Source organism: Trachurus japonicus, chromosome 1, assembly GCF_045865225.1.
Source record: "Trachurus japonicus isolate A0001 chromosome 1, Traja_1.0".
NCBI classification, from domain to species: domain Eukaryota; kingdom Metazoa; phylum Chordata; class Actinopteri; order Carangiformes; family Carangidae; genus Trachurus; species Trachurus japonicus.
Genome location: NC_140907.1, coordinates 40,795,279 through 40,811,523, shown reverse-complemented (window position 1 = coordinate 40,811,523; position 16,245 = coordinate 40,795,279). Strand labels below are relative to the sequence as shown.

Below are 16,245 nucleotides of genomic sequence, written 5' to 3'. Positions count from 1 at the left end.
TGGCTGCTCTCTACTGGCTGCTCTCTATTGGCTGCTCCCTATTGGCTGCTCTCTATTGGCTGCTCTCTATTGGCTGCTCTCTATTGGCTGCTCTCTATTGGCTGCTCTCTATTGGCTGCTCCCTATTGGCTGCTCCCTATTGGCTGCTCTCTATTGGCTGCTCTCTACTGGCTGCTCTCTATTGGCTGCTCTCTACTGGCTGCTCTCTATTGGCTGCTCTCTACTGGCTGCTCTCTATTGGCTGCTCCCTATTGGCTGCTCTCTATTGGCTGCTCTCTATTGGCTGCTCTCTACTGGCTGCTCTCTACTGGCTGCTCTCTATTGGCTGCTCTCTATTGGCTGCTCCCTATTGGCTGCTCTCTATTGGCTGCTCTCTATTGGCTGCTCTCTATTGGCTGCTCTCTACTGGCTGCTCTCTATTGGCTGCTCTCTATTGGCTGCTCCCTATTGGCTGCTCTCTATTGGCTGCTCTCTACTGGCTGCTCTCTACTGGCTGCTCCCTATTGGCTGCTCTCTATTGGCTGCTCTCTATTGGCTGCTCTCTATTGGCTGCTCCCTATTGGCTGCTCTCTATTGGCTGCTCTCTATTGGCTGCTCTCTATTGGCTGCTCTCTATTGGCTGCTCTCTACTGGCTGCTCTCTACTGGCTGCTCTCTACTGGCTGCTCTCTATTGGCTGCTGTCTATTGGCTGCTCTATTGGCTCCTCCCTATTGGCTCCTCCCTATTGGCTCCTCCCTATTGGCTGCTCTCTACTGGCTGCTCTCTACTGGCTGCTCTCTATTGGCTGCTCTCTATTGGCTGCTCTCTACTGGCTGCTCTATTGGCTCCTCCCTATTGGCTGCTCTATTGGCTGCTCTCTATTGGCTGCTCCCTATTGGCTCCTCCCTATTGGCTGCTCTCTATTGGCTGCTCTCTATTGGCTGCTCTCTATTGGCTGCTCTCTATTGGCTGCTCTCTACTGGCTGCTCTCTACTGGCTGCTCTCTATTGGCTGCTCTCTATTGGCTGCTCTCTACTGGCTGCTCTATTGGCTCCTCCCTATTGGCTGCTCTATTGGCTGCTCTCTATTGGCTGCTCCCTATTGGCTCCTCCCTATTGGCTGCTCTCTATTGGCTGCTCTCTATTGGCTGCTCTCTATTGGCTGCTCTCTACTGGCTGCTCTCTATTGGCTGCTCCCTATTGGCTGCTCTCTATTGGCTGCTCTCTATTGGCTGCTCTCTACTGGCTGCTCTCTACTGGCTGCTCTATTGGCTCCTCCCTATTGGCTGCTCTATTGGCTGCTCTCTATTGGCTGCTCCCTATTGGCTCCTCCCTATTGGCTGCTCTCTATTGGCTGCTCTCTATTGGCTGCTCTCTATTGGCTGCTCTCTACTGGCTGCTCCCTATTGGCTGCTCTCTATTGGCTGCTCTCTATTGGCTGCTCTCTATTGGCTGCTCTCTACTGGCTGCTCTCTATTGGCTGCTCCCTATTGGCTGCTCTCTATTGGCTGCTCTCTATTGGCTGCTCTCTATTGGCTGCTCTCTACTGGCTGCTCTCTACTGGCTGCTCTATTGGCTCCTCCCTATTGGCTGCTCTATTGGCTGCTCTCTATTGGCTGCTCCCTATTGGCTCCTCCCTATTGGCTGCTCTCTATTGGCTGCTCTCTATTGGCTGCTCTCTATTGGCTGCTCTCTACTGGCTGCTCCCTATTGGCTGCTCTCTATTGGCTGCTCTCTATTGGCTGCTCTCTATTGGCTACTTCCTGTTTCCTCTGAGTCGCTCTATGCTCAGTGATGATCAATGATGATGATGATGATGATGATGATGATGGCGGTTACCGTGACCTGAAGGCGTAGTTCTCGTAGTCATGGTAATATCTTCTTCCAGGGTGATAATAGGTCAGCTGTGGACCAATCAGGTGACGGTTCACGAAACGGGTGGAGCTTCTGACCACAATCCATGACACACACACACACAGACACACACACAGACAGACACACACACACACACACAGAGGAGAGCTCCTTAGCATCATTGTCAGATGAGGTCACCGCCTCCACATGTTGGATAGTTAAGTGTGTATCATGGAGCTCTGAGGTTTATTACAAACTGTGGAGCTCTAAAGGTCTTTGCACACTGAGTCCGTTTTTTTCGTCCTAAATTGCCGCACGTCAAAAAATAAATTTGACCTCATGTTGTGTCGATCATGTTTACACACCGAGTCCCAAACTTTCGTCCGTCATTAAAGTTTTCGGAACAGGTTCGATTTAATGCGTTTTTCGCATCCGTGAAAAGTCTTTTGACCAACCACATCAGAGTTTCGAGGCTGGAGAGGGAGAGAGGGGGGGGGTCACCGCTGAGTGGGTGTGTGTGTGTGTGCGCCAGCCGCTGTTCAGGATCATGGAAATTGTCCGTCTTCTGTTTATTGTGTGAGTTAATAATCAATATCTATCCAACCGGACCACTGACATCCTATAATAAACAGTTGAAGTGATGATGATAGTTCCGCTGCTCATTAACAAGCAGCAGATCTCTACTGGCTCCTCTCAGGATGGACACTTTTTCTCTTTCATTTCTCAACAAGTGAGAGAACCACAAAGTGCATCATCACTGCGTGACGATTTTGTCTCCCTCTCCGAAATTTGGAACACAAAATAAAAACGCATGCGAATAAAACACAACGGACTCGGTGTGCAAGAAGCCTGTGCGTAACGTTTTATGTCGGATGACGGATACGAAAAACGCATGCGAAAAAAAACGGACTCAGTGTGCAAAGGCCTTAACTCATCATTGAGTCTTATACAGTAAAGTAAACTGGCCATCTATATATGTGCGCAGGCTCGGCCGTTGGTATGTGCTGATTTACAAGGCTGTTCTTCAGATGATTCCATCTTATTCATCATCTCTTCTTATCTATAATAGAGCCTACTGTCTCTACAGTCTCCGCTCTCAGGACTTGTGTCATTTTACTGTTCCTAAGGTGAGAACAGAAATGGGGAAGAAAGCTTTTAGATTCTCTGCTCCGAGTACATGGAACAGTTTGCAGTCAGAGCTCAAACTCCAAAGTCTGGTTGGTTTCTCTGAATGTATTCAAGTCCATGATAGTTGGATAGTGTGTATCATGGTGCTCTGAGGTTTATTACAAACTGTGGAGCTCTAATTCATCATTGTGTTTTATACAGTAAAGTAAACTGGCCATCTTTATATGTGCGCAGGCTCGGCCATTGGTATGTGCTGATTTACAAGGCTGTTCCTGAGATGATTCCATCTTATTCATCATCTCTTCTAATCTTGACTAACAGGGCCTACTACAGTCTCCGCTCTCAGGACTTGTCTGTTCTGTCTGTCTGTCATTTTACTGTTCCTAAGGTGAGAACAGAAATGGGGAAGAAAGCTTTTAGATTCTCTGCTCCAGTTTGCAGTCAGAGCTCAAACTCCAAAGTCTGGTATCTCTGAATGTGTTCAAGTCCATGATAAACTCCATCACATCCCTGGCTTCAGGAGTGCAAATGTTTTACTTGAGTGCAAATGTTTGACTAATCTTGTAAATTCTTTTAACTAATTTTGAAAATTCAATTGTTTTTTTTTTGTTTTGTTCATTTGTTTTGTGTCTTTAAAGCAGAAGTAAGCGATCCGGTGGTTTTGGCTAATGCTGCGTTCCAGGCAGGCTTTTGAAATCGTAAATTACAGCTTCAAGTCACGACTTACGACTTTGTAGCGTTCCAGGCAACCCACTGGTGTTTCTCCGACCTGTTTTACCTGTGAAAGTCACTATAACGGCCACTCGTAACTTCTGACCCGTGAACTCATACCAGATCGAACTGGTACGACTTCACAGGTCGGAAAAACACGAGTTACGAGTTGCCTTGAACGCACCATAACAGTCCTCATCCCTACGTCACCACATTCAGGCGCATCCCTTGGCTGCACACACAGAGAGGACTGCCCCTTTATGCCGTTCTCTCTCCTCATTGGATAAAGGTTGTAGGATACAAGGAAAGTTTTCTCCTGGGCTCAGAGCAGAGCAGAGTGACTGACAGACCCGTGTTTCAGACCAAACACTCTATAGAAGTGATTGCTGTCGGAAGATACAACTATTTAAGACTTATATTAACACAAAAATATCACTTACTTCTGCTTTAAATAATGTGACTATGTGTTGAAACTATGTGCTGTCATTCTTGGCCAGGTCTCTCTTGGATCTCAATGGGACAAACCTGGTTAAATAAAGGTTAGAATAATAATAAAAGGTCATGTGATGATGATGTGAGGTGGTGGTGGGCGGCGGTCCCACCTGGGCGCTCCGTAGCGGGGGGGTCGGGCCGGGGGGCCGGCGTGGTGGTGGTGGTGGTGGTGGTGCGGGGGGGGGTAGGGGTCGTAGGTCAGCGCCCCGGGGGAGGGGGGAGGGGGGGGGCGGGGGTGGCCGGCCGGCTGGAAGCGGGGGGGCAGGCTGCTGGAGGGGGCGGGGCCTCCGTAGGAGGAGGGAGGGGCCACCATCAGTAGCTCCGCCCCCTTCACGCCGCTGCTGCCCCGGGACTTCCTAAAGTAACGGTGGCGATGATGTCGCTGTCCACGGACGTCCGAGTCTGGAGGAGGAGGAGAGGAGGAGGTGAGGGGGAGGAGAGGAGGAGGAGGAGGAGGAGATGAAAAGAGGGGGAGGAGGAAGAGGAGGAGGAGGAGGAGAGGAGGAGAAGAGGAGAAGAGAAGGAGAGGAAGAGGAGGAGGAAGAGTGAGGAGATGTAGAGGAGTAGGAGGAGGAGGAGAAGAGGAGAAGAGAAGGAGGAGGAGGAGGAGAGGAGGAGGAGGAGGAGAGGAAGAGGAGATGTAGAGGAGTAGGAGGTGAGTAGGAAGAGGAGGTGGAGGTGAGGAGGAAGGAGGAGGAGGAGGAAGGAGGAGATGAAAAGAGGGGGAGGAGGAGAGGAGGTCACCCTTGAAAATAAGATCTCGATCTCAACGGGTCTCTTTTTACCTGGTTAAATAAAGGCTAAATAAATAAAAAGAGGTGAAAAGTGGGGGAGGAGGAGAAGAAGAGAAGGGGAGGAAAAGGAGGAGGAAATGGAGAGGAAGAAGAAGAGGAAGAGTGAGGAGATGTAGAGGAAGAGGAGGAGGTGAACAGACCCAGATCTCCTTTCCTGGCAGGAGCAGCGACGTTCCAGGCAGGAACTGGATTCACCGGCTTCAGGTCGGTCAGAGGAACCAGGTGTCTGAGGACAGAGGTCAGAGGTCAGAGCAAAGACAGGTTAGAAACCAATACAGCTTCCTGTATACATGTCACATGGGCTTCTCCGTGACTCCGCCCCTTTTAGGAGACTAACAAAACCATGACTACACCCCCTTCAGGAGACTAAAATAACTGTGACTCCGCCTCTTTTAGGAGACTAACAAAACTGTGACTCCGCCCCTTTTAGGAGACTAACAAAACCATGACTCCGCCCCCTTCAGGAGACTAACAAAACCATGACTACGCCCCTTTTAGGAGACTAACAAAACCGTGACTCCGCCTCTTTTAGGAGACTAACAACCCATGACTCCGCCCCCTTTAGGAGACTAACAAAACCGTGACTCCGCCCCTTTTAGGAGACTAACAAAACTGTGACTCCGCCCCTTTTAGGAGACTAACAAAACTGTGACTCCGCCTCTTTTAGGAGACTAACAAAACTGTGACTCCGCCCCTTTTAGGAGACTAACAAAACCGTGACTCCGCCCCTTTTAGGAGACTAACAAAACCGTGACTCCGCCCCTTTTAGGAGACTAACAAAACCATGACTCCGCCCCCTTCAGGAGACTAACAAAACCATGACTACGCCCCTTTTAGGAGACTAACAAAACCGTGACTCCGCCTCTTTTAGGAGACTAACAAACCATGACTCCGCCCCCTTTAGGAGACTAACAAAACCGTGACTCCGCCCCTTCTAGGAGACTAACAAACCATGACTCCGCCCCTTTTAGGAGACTAACAAACCATGACTCCGCCCCCTTCAGGAGACTAACAAAACCATGACTCCGCCCCCTTCAGGAGACTAACAAAACCATGACTCCGCCCCCTTCAGGAGACTAACAAAACCATGACTCCGCCCCCTTCAGGAGACTAACAAAACCGTGACTCTGCCTCTTTTAGGAGACTAACAAAACCGTGACTCCGCCCCTTTTAGGAGACTAACAAAACTGTGACTCCGCCCCTTTTAGGAGACTAACAAAACTGTGACTCCGGCCCCTTCAGGAGACTAACAAAACCATGACTCCGCCCCCTTCAGGAGACTAACAAAACCATGACCCCGCCCCTTTTAGGAGACTAACAAAACTGTGACTCCGCCCCTTTTAGGAGACTAACAAAACTGTGACTCCGCCCCTTTTAGGAGACTAACAAAACCGTGACTCCGCCCCCTTCAGGAGACTAACAAAACCGTGACTCCGCCCCCTTCAGGAGACTAACAAAACCATGACTCCGCCCCCTTCAGAATACTAACAAGCCATGACTCCGCCCCTTTTAGGAGACTAACAAACCATGACTCCGCCCCTTTTAGGAGACTAACAAAACTGTGACTCCGCCTCTTTTAGGAGACTAACAAAACAGTGACTCCGCCTCTTTTAGGAGACTAACAAAACTGTGACTCCGCCTCTTTTAGGAGACTAACAAAACTGTGACTGCGCCCCTTTTAGGAGACTAACAACCCATGACTCCGCCCCTTTTAGGAGACTAACAAAACCGTGACTCCGCCCCTTTTAGGAGACTAACAAAACTGTGACTCCGCCCCCTTCAGGAGACTAACAAAACCGTGACTCCGCCCCCTTCAGGAGACTAACAAAACCGTGACTCTGCCTCTTTTAGGAGACTAACAAAACCGTGACTCCGCCCCTTTTAGGAGACTAACAAAACTGTGACTCCGCCCCTTTTAGGAGACTAACAAAACTGTGACTCCGGCCCCTTCAGGAGACTAACAAAACCATGACTCCGCCCCCTTCAGGAGACTAACAAAACCGTGACCCCGCCCCTTTTAGGAGACTAACCCATGACTCCGCCCCTTTTAGGAGACTAACAAAACTGTGACTCCGCCCCTTTTAGGAGACTAACAAAACTGTGACTCCGCCCCTTTTAGGAGACTAACAAAACCATGACTCCGCCCCCTTCAGGAGACTAACAAAACCATGACTCCGCCCCCTTCAGGAGACTAACAAAACCATGACTCCGCCCCCTTCAGGAGACTAACAAAACCATGACTCCGCCCCCTTCAGAATACTAACAAACCATGACTCCGCCCCTTTTAGGAGACTAACAAACCATGACTCCGCCCCTTTTAGGAGACTAACAAAACTGTGACTCCGCCTCTTTTAGGAGACTAACAAAACTGTGACTGCGCCCCTTTTAGGAGACTAACAACCCATGACTCCGCCCCTTTTAGGAGACTAACAAAACCGTGACTCCGCCCCTTTTAGGAGACTAACAAAACTGTGACTCCGCCCCTTTTAGGAGACTAACAAAACCATGACTCCGCCCCCTTCAGGAGACTAACAAAACCATGACTCCGCCCCCTTCAGGAGACTAACAACCCATGACCACGCCCCCTTCAGGAGATTAACAAAACTGTGACTCCGCCTCTTTTAGGAGACTAACAAAACCATGACTCCGCCCCCTTCAGGAGATTAACAAAACTGTGACTCCACCTCTTTTAGGAGACTAACAAAACTGTGACTCCGCCCCTTTTAGGAGACTAACAAAACTGTGACTCCGCCCCTTTTAGGAGACTAACAAAACCATGACTCCTCCCCCTTCAGGAGACTAACAAAACCATGACTCCGCCCCCTTCAGGAGATTAACAAAACTGTGACTCCGCCTCTTTTAGGAGACTAACAAAACTGTGACTCCGCCTCTTTTAGGAGACCAGCAGCAGCAGCAGGTCTTGAGTCTATTGACTCCAATGGGAGAAGTGAACGTGAGCTCAGATTATGGTTGGCACAGATCTCCCAGGCAACGTCAAACAAACATTTGCGAACGCCTGCATTAATTATTTTTTTTTTTTTCGTAATGTTAAATCTGACTGTTAGCTGTGTAAATATTTAATGTTATCATAAGAAAATAAAAACATCTCACTTTCTTCTGTGACAACTTTTATAAATTCACAGACGTTCACAACAGGAGGTGGAGGGACGGTGACCACGCCCACTTTAGGAGACCAGTGACCACGCCCACTTTAGGAGACAGGAAGTGAAGCTGTAACATTTCATATCATTGGAGCAGGTTGTAGTGAGACATCTTGGTTTATAGAGGATCTTTGGTCAGAGACTGGGATTCCAGTCACTGGGACTTGGACTCGAGTCACTGTGTTGATGACTTGTGACTTGACTTAACCAAAAAATAATACACACCGCAAAATGTAGTGGACATCTGATGGTTGCTAACCAAAGCAAGATATCCCATCATGCATTGCGGTCAGCGATTCCGATTGCGGTCGGCATTTAACTTTTAATTACGCAACGTAAAACCGTAATTAAGTGAGCAGCGGAGTCGTGTCTGAAGGTGTTTTTACATTTGACCAGTGAGTCGCTATAATGAAGTCACAATGTAGAGAGGAGGAGGGAAAGAGTTCAGACAGAGTCAGAGGTCAAAGGTCAGATCAGTTACTTCTCTCCCAGCTCCTCGATGAAGACGGTGACGGCCGCTGAGTGAGTTCCTACTTCCTGGATGAAGGCGTTGTAGTACTTCCCCTTTGGCTCCAGACGCACCTGAACACACACACACACACACACACACACACACACACACACACACACACACACAGAGACACACACACACACACAGAGACACACACACACACACAGACAGACGCACACACGGACAGATGCACACACACACAGAGACACAGTAACAAGGACGTAACCCGCAGGCGGCCATCTTGTTCATTATAAACTCTTCATAACTCTGTGACACTTTGTCCGTATAGAGATAATATTACAGTAACTATTTGCATAATGTAACTTGAGTGTTATTTTAATAGAAAAGTACATGGTGTAAATGATGGTGATAGTAGGTATCAGCATCGTAGCTGCGTTTCTGTCCTTCATAACAAACCAGACTGATCCAGTTCTGGTTGTTTCAGTACAACATGAACCAGAGGCTTAAAGCTCTGAGGGAGCGACTGAGCCAAGATGGCGGCCGTGTGGAGATGCCTCCGTGTCATTGGTTATAGATATATATCCACCTTTTTCCGAACGTCAAAAACGTAGCCTGTTTTGCCGGTTTTGGAATGTTATGTTTACGTTTCCATGGTTTCAGTAACCGCGGTAAATGCATGGATTTTTTAAATTTTTTTCCCCAATGAAAATCTGTAAAACGCATGGATCATCACAGCAGCTTTTAACAGTGGATATCACACAAATTGACATCCGTGTTAAAAGCCAGCGTTAATAGATCCATGCGTTTACCGCAACTATGACAACGCCTGAAAACCATGGAAACGTAAGCGTAAAATTCCACCAAACCGGAAGCCAGTTTTGACCATAGATGACGTTCGGAAACTTGTGGATACACTGACTAGATGATGCGTTCCCAGGCAGCTCTACTGAGTGGAATACGTCAACACGGCGGCCATCTTGGTCAGGGGAAGCCGTGTCTACTTACTGCACTAGTCTTAACATCGCCATAACTCACTGAATATTCAACCAAGTTTCAAGCCGTTTGGTTTATTATAAATGTCAGACATATATTCATGATTCATGAAAGTTTTTGAACATTTTTTATATATTTTTTTAATATTAAACATACACTTCCATACTCAGACACACACCCACATGCATAAATACAGTGAAATGTGTTGTACAGGGTCTGACTGGTCTGACTGCTGGTCAGACGTTTATATGTCTATGGTCAGAAACCCCTGACCAAGATGGCCGCCGTGTTGACGTACGCTGAAGCAGAAGGCGGTATATATCTAGTCAGTATCTAGTATATCTATGGTGATTGGTCAGCAGCAGCAGTGTCTTCCTATAGAGATCTACATGCTGGTCCAGGTGTTGTTCTCACCTGACACTTGTCTCCCAGGTAATACTGCCTCCCTGCAAACACCATGTAGTCCGTCTTCTGCATCTCTGTCAGAGCACAGGAAACAGCTGTTAGTGACATCATCCTTAGTGACCTCATCGTGATGTCATCCGTCATAACAGTTACACCGACTGCGTTTACTTGTACTTCACTACCCCGGTTTTAATCAGGTTTTTTAAGTATCCTGTTTTTGTGTTTGCGCAGGTAAACACCATTTCCTGATTCCAGAAATCGGTGTTAGAGCCATTTTGTATATTACACATAAGGTGATAAATAATTTAGATTTGTTGGATTTATTCTGATTTTGTATATTGAGGCTATAAGAGTGCCTGTTAGTTAATAACAGCTGCTCTCTTCTTATTGGCTGAGACGTGCGTAATGTGATATGTGCGTAGTTTGGTTCAGTTATGATTATGGAGGCGAGGAGAGCACACTAGTTTTTGACCGTGCTAATCGTGCTAATGATTATCGCCTGATTTTGGATTGATACACAGTTTTATTTTTTGTTGTAACTTGAAGAAAGGTTTCAATAAATAAACCCTCGTGAGAAGGAAGAACTGTGGAGTTTTTGTGGCAGAAGACACGCGTCAACTACACGCTCGCGCTCCATAATTTTAGTGTGTGTTTAAAGGGACAACGAGGAGTTTCTATTCGGTTATAAAAAAGTCTCACATTAATGTGGATGAATCTACGTTACCACTTGTTAATGGTCCATTTTAGATAAATATATGGTTTTGTCTCTATGGTTATTTTGTTATTATTAGTGGTGGTGGAAATGCTGGGCGAGCCGACCAGCGTTTCCTTCGTGGCGAGTCAACGAGGACGAGGAGTTTTGGAAAAGCGAAGTGTTTCCACACTACATTTATGAGCCTCCGCACCGTGAAATTCTTTGACCGGCGCAAGACAGACTCATGTTTTCATTCATCAAGAATTAAAGTCAGAGGTTGGAAGACGATCACATACCGTCGTAGTTCCCACCATAAACGGAGATTCATACGGCGGCGTTATTCTCATGACTCGCCACGAAACCGAAAGTAAAGAAACGCTGGTCGGCTCGCCCAGCATTTCCACCACCACTAATAATAACAAAATAACCATAGAGACAAAACCATAGATTTATCTAAAATGGACCATTAACAAGTGGTAACGGAGATTCATCCACATTAATATCAGACTTTTTAATAACCAAATACAAACTCCTCGTTGTCCCTTTAAGTTTTAATATGTTTTCCTGTGAGAAAGTAACAGTTTAGATCCCCAATGTGCGGTCGGTTTATCCAAACGACGGCTGTTCACAAGTTTGCTACGACGTTTTTCAGAGGAGTGAAGCTCCACCTGTGGAGCAGCGACCGGGACATCACAGAGACAGCAGCCGGTCTGCAGAGCTGCTCGGCCGGCCAACCTCCGTCCTCATCCCGGGGGAGAAAACCATCGCTAATTAACTTACCCGCAGGTTTTTAGAGGTTTACCACCGGCTGGTTAAAGTATTTCTAGGAGATAAATGTTGGTCTCATTGATGAAATCTAACAGCTGTATCAGTAGCATTAGTTAGTGTGTGTGTGTGTGTGTGTGTGTGTGTGTGTTACCTTTGCAGGTGTCCTGCCACACGTCAAACTCCAGGTTCCTGTAGACGTCTCCGTCCAGAGACTTCATCACCTTGTAGGTCAGAGACAGTCTGGAGGGGGGCGGGGCTTCAGCAGGCTAAAGCACACACACACGGTCAGTACACACTTACCCCCAATTCCAATCCGCCCCCTAAAGCCTCAGGCCCTGACCCCTCACTGACTAAAGTGACGTCAGCTCTAAGTGACAGAGTGTGAGAGTGTGTGAGGGTCCAGATGCTGTAAACATGAATGGAACAGCACTTACCCACTCTCACCACACGTTACCTTGACAACAAAATGTTTTTAACTCCGCCCTTGGACCGATAAATTTACTGTAATTTCAACACGCACAAAGTGTGTGAGGGAGACGGACTCAAAACAAAATATTCCTGGATCAGATCTGATCAAATCATCATCAATAATCACAAACTGCACGTTAATACTGACAGTAAACTTCTTCTTTTCTTTTTATTTATTCCTTTTTTTTGGCTCCTGTCCATTAACAATAAAGAGAGCGGCAGAGCTCTCTCTGTCCACTTGTGTTAATTTCTTTTTTTTTTTAACACTCGCGTTCCGACTGCATCCCATGTGTTATGGTTTGACTTCACAACGCTATGAACTGTGGGTAATTCCCCTACCCAAAGTCAGCATCGGTGCTGACCTACGGTAAGGGGGGGGGGGCAGTAAGGGCTCATTCACTGACTCACTGACTTGATGATCTGACAATGGAACAGCCCTCACACACTCACAGACTGAACCGTGAACGCGCCTCTAAGTCAGTGAGTCCGTGAGGGGTCGGATTGGAATTGGGCCAGAGACACACACAGTCAGTACATACACACACACAAACACACACACACACACACACACACACACACACACACACACACCGTCAGCACACACACACTCACACAGGTGTCATCTACCTCAGCTCCACCCGTCTCCCCCTCCTCCCTGTGAGATGAAACAAACAATTGACACAAGTTAGACCACGGACCCCCATTAGACAACATTTAAATTAGGAGTAGCTACATTTTTGAAAGATTATAGAGACATTTCTGGAAAAAAGTGGTACAATTTCTCCCAAAAAAGTTGAAAATTTTTCCAAAAGAGTTGAAAATTTCTAAAAGATTCTAAAGATTCTCACAAAAAAGTTAAAAAGAAGTTTAAGAAAAAAAAAAAAAAAAAGGTACAATTTTTGAAATTTTTGTTTTTAGACAAATCTGGTAAAATTTCTCAGAAAAAGTGGTAAAAAAAAAAATAACTAAATACATTTTAGAAGAAACTGGTAATGGAAAAGTGGTAAAATTTAAAAAAAAAAGTCAAACAATAATAATTTTAAAAAAAGTAAAAATAGTAAATAATAAAAAGTTTTTTTTTTTTAATTGAGAAGAAACTGGTAAAATTACTCGAGAATTCTAGAAAAAGTGGTAAAAATTTTCAAAAAATTATAGAAAAATGTGGTAAAATTTCTCAAAAAAGAGGGGGCAAACAATACAAAAAGGGGTACGATTTCTTACAAAATAGTAAAAAGTAGAACAGAAAAATTGAGAAGAAAAGTGGTAAAATTTCAAAACAAAAAGAAAAGAAAAAAAGTGAAAAAAATCTAGAAAAAAAGTGGTAAAATTTTGCCTTTTTTTGTTGTTGAAAAATCTAGTAAAATTTCTCAGAAAAAGTGGTAACATTTCTAAAAAAAAATAAAAAAAATAAAGTTAATTTTTTTTTAGAAGAAACTGGTAAAATTACTCAAAAAAACAGGGGGGCAAACAATAATACAAAATGGGGTACGATTTCTTCCAAAATATAAATAAGTAGAACAGAAAAATTGAGAAGAAACTGGTAAAATTGTGTGTGTGTACCTGTGTCCCCGGTCGTCCGGTGTGTCGTAGCCCACGTCGACGTCGCTGCACACCGACGGGCTGTTTCTATAGCGACGGCCGCCGACCCTGAAGGTCTCCATGGCCTGACAGAGCTCCGCCTCCTCCACGCCGAACACACGCGTGTAGAGCAGCTCGTACAGGAGAGCTGCACGCACACACACACACACACTCTGAGTGTAGAGCAGACACACACACACAGAGCCTCCGACGGACCAATCAGGACGCAGCACTCACACTGACAGACGGCGGCCGAGGCGGGGTAGCTCCGCGGGTAGACGATGTCATAGTGACCGTTGATGGAGCAACACAGCATCACCTTGGCAACACAACACAGACAGTCAGTCAGTCAGTCAGCGCCGGCCAATCACATCACAGGGCTTACCGACCGACCAATCAGAGAGCAGCAGCAGGAGGCGGCGGCAAGCACACTGCAAAAACTCTTAAACATCTTACCAAGAATATTTGTCTCATTTCTAGTCAAAACAAATCTCATTCTACTTAAAATCAGACTCATCTCATTAAAAGCAGCTTGTTTTTAGACACTTTTTACTTCTTTCAAGCAGATTTTCACTTGAAATAAGTAGAAAAATCTGATAGTGGAGCAAGTTTTTCTTTCTTATTACAAGCACAAAAAACTTGTTTTCACTGGCAGATTTTTCTACTTATTTCAAGTGAAAATTAGTTTGAAACAAGTGAAAATGATCTAAAAACAAGTTAATTTTTAGGTGATGAGTCTTATTTTAAGTGGAAAGAGATTAGTTTGGACTAGAAATGAGACATTTTGACAAGAAATAAGACAAATATTCTTGGAAAGATTTTGAGTTTTGCAGTGTAGCTACTGTATAAACTAGTGGTGAAGTCAAACACTCACACTGCAAAAACTCAAAATCTTTGAGAATATTTGTCTTATTTCTAGTCAAAACTAATCTCATTATACGTAAAATCACATTAAAAGCAGCTTGTTTTTAGACAATTTTTACTTATTTCAAGCATTTTTTTTACTTGAAATAAGTAGAAAAGGCAAGTTTTTCTTTCTTATTACGAACACAAAAAACTTGCTTTCACTATCAGATTTTTCTACTTATTTCAAGTGAAAATTAGTTTGAAACAAATGAAAATGATCTAAAAACAAGTTAATTTTTAGGTGATGAGTCTTATTTTAAGAGGAAAGAGATTAGTTTGGACTAGAAATGAGACATTTTGACAAGAAATAAGACAAATATTCTTGGAAAGTCTGTTTGTTTCCTTCACCTTGTCCACGAAGTCGTCCTCTGAGATGACGGTGGCCGGTTTCCCCGGGTAACGGTAGATCAGGAAACAACGCCTACACACACACACACACACAGAGACAGTGGTAACCACGGTAACGTCCACCCAGCTGATGGCGTGTGCGGCCTCTCACCTGTAGAGTTGACTCAGAGCCTTGATCTCCACCTGACCCACCGTCTCCTGCAAACACAACACCTGTTAGTCAACCTGTTAAAGGAACAGTTCACCAGAAAATGAAATCTTTTTTTTTTTAAAGTGGTAAAATTTTAGTTTTTAGAAAAATCTGGTAAAATTTCTCTGAAAAAGTGGTAAAATTAAAAAAAAAAAAATTCTAAATCAAACAATAATAAAAAAAAGTGGTAAAAGTAAAAATAGCCTAGTATAATAAAGTTTTTTTTTAATTGAGAAGAAACTGGTAAAATGACTCGAGAATTCTAGAAAAAGTGGCAAACATCAATACAGAATGGGTAAACTTTATAAAAAAAAAAAAAGTAGAACAGAAAAATTGAGAAGAAACTGATAAAATTAGGAAAAAGTGGTAAAATTTCAACAAAAAAAAAAAGAAAAAAAAATTTAAACAATTAAAAAAAGTGAAAAAATTCTAGAAAAAAAGTGGTAAAATTTTGCAATTTTTTTTTTGAAAAATCTGGTAAAATTGCTCAGAAAAAGTGGTAACATTCCTAAAAAAAAAAAAAAAAAAAAATGAAATTCCCCCTCATGCTGCATCATGAATACTCTGGAGTAGTTTTTTATTCCTCAAAGGTCGTCTGGAGACCACAGACCTCCATTGGACAAAATGTTGAAGCATTTGACTGGATTAATTTCATTTTTTTGGTGAACTATTCCTTTAACCACCTGTCACCTGAGAGGTTAGGGGTCAAAGGTCAGAGGTCAGAGGTCAGCTCACCTTGGGGTCTTCCAGACGCTCCAGGTATTTCTCAAAGGAGCCTTCAACAAACTGCAACAAGAGACAGAGACAGAGCTCAGACTGAGTGTGTGTGTGTGTGTGTGTGTGTGTGTGTGTGTGTGTGTGTGTGTGTGTGTGTGTGTGAAGCTATTTTAACATTTAAAAGCCAGACTGGATATGTGTTGTAGATATCTAATCTAATTCCAGTTACAGATATCTACAATGTGATTCTGACTAGTCATAATTCCAGTTCTAGATATCTTTAATTCACCTCAATTAAAGATATCTACATGTCCCTGTTCAGATATCTGTGATTAAGTTTTGACTAGGTGAAAAGAAGTTGTAGATATCTGTAACTAGAATTAGTACTAGTGGTAATTCAGTTCCAGATATCTGTAATTCACATAGTGGATATCTGCAACTGAACTGTAGATATCTGTAATGACAAACCCCATACACATGAATGGTTACAGTGAAGGAAGAACGTAGTTGTGGATCTGAAATGTTCTTTTTGACTAGAGGCAAAACTGAATTACAGAGATCTGGAATAAAAAATCCAACTATTCCAA

The 16,245-nt window shown here is 44.4% G+C and overlaps 1 protein-coding gene across 1 annotated transcript in view; it reads right to left on the bottom strand.

Moving 5' to 3' along the window:
* alg13 (ALG13 UDP-N-acetylglucosaminyltransferase subunit) overlaps positions 1 to 16,245 on the bottom strand; it is a 33,344-nt gene that overhangs the window by 12,876 nt on the left and 4,223 nt on the right. The window contains exons 3-14 of the mRNA XM_085791137.1: positions 15,677 to 15,727; positions 14,903 to 14,949; positions 14,752 to 14,824; positions 13,735 to 13,816; positions 13,480 to 13,645; positions 12,547 to 12,574; positions 11,603 to 11,717; positions 9,999 to 10,063; positions 8,601 to 8,701; positions 5,099 to 5,184; positions 4,275 to 4,566; positions 1,819 to 1,926 (exon numbers count right to left, since the gene is read on the bottom strand). Coding sequence (XP_085647263.1) covers positions 1,819 to 1,926; positions 4,275 to 4,566; positions 5,099 to 5,184; positions 8,601 to 8,701; positions 9,999 to 10,063; positions 11,603 to 11,717; positions 12,547 to 12,574; positions 13,480 to 13,645; positions 13,735 to 13,816; positions 14,752 to 14,824; positions 14,903 to 14,949; positions 15,677 to 15,727 — 1,214 coding nt within the window. The remainder of the gene's footprint in view (positions 1 to 1,818; positions 1,927 to 4,274; positions 4,567 to 5,098; positions 5,185 to 8,600; positions 8,702 to 9,998; positions 10,064 to 11,602; positions 11,718 to 12,546; positions 12,575 to 13,479; positions 13,646 to 13,734; positions 13,817 to 14,751; positions 14,825 to 14,902; positions 14,950 to 15,676; positions 15,728 to 16,245) is intronic.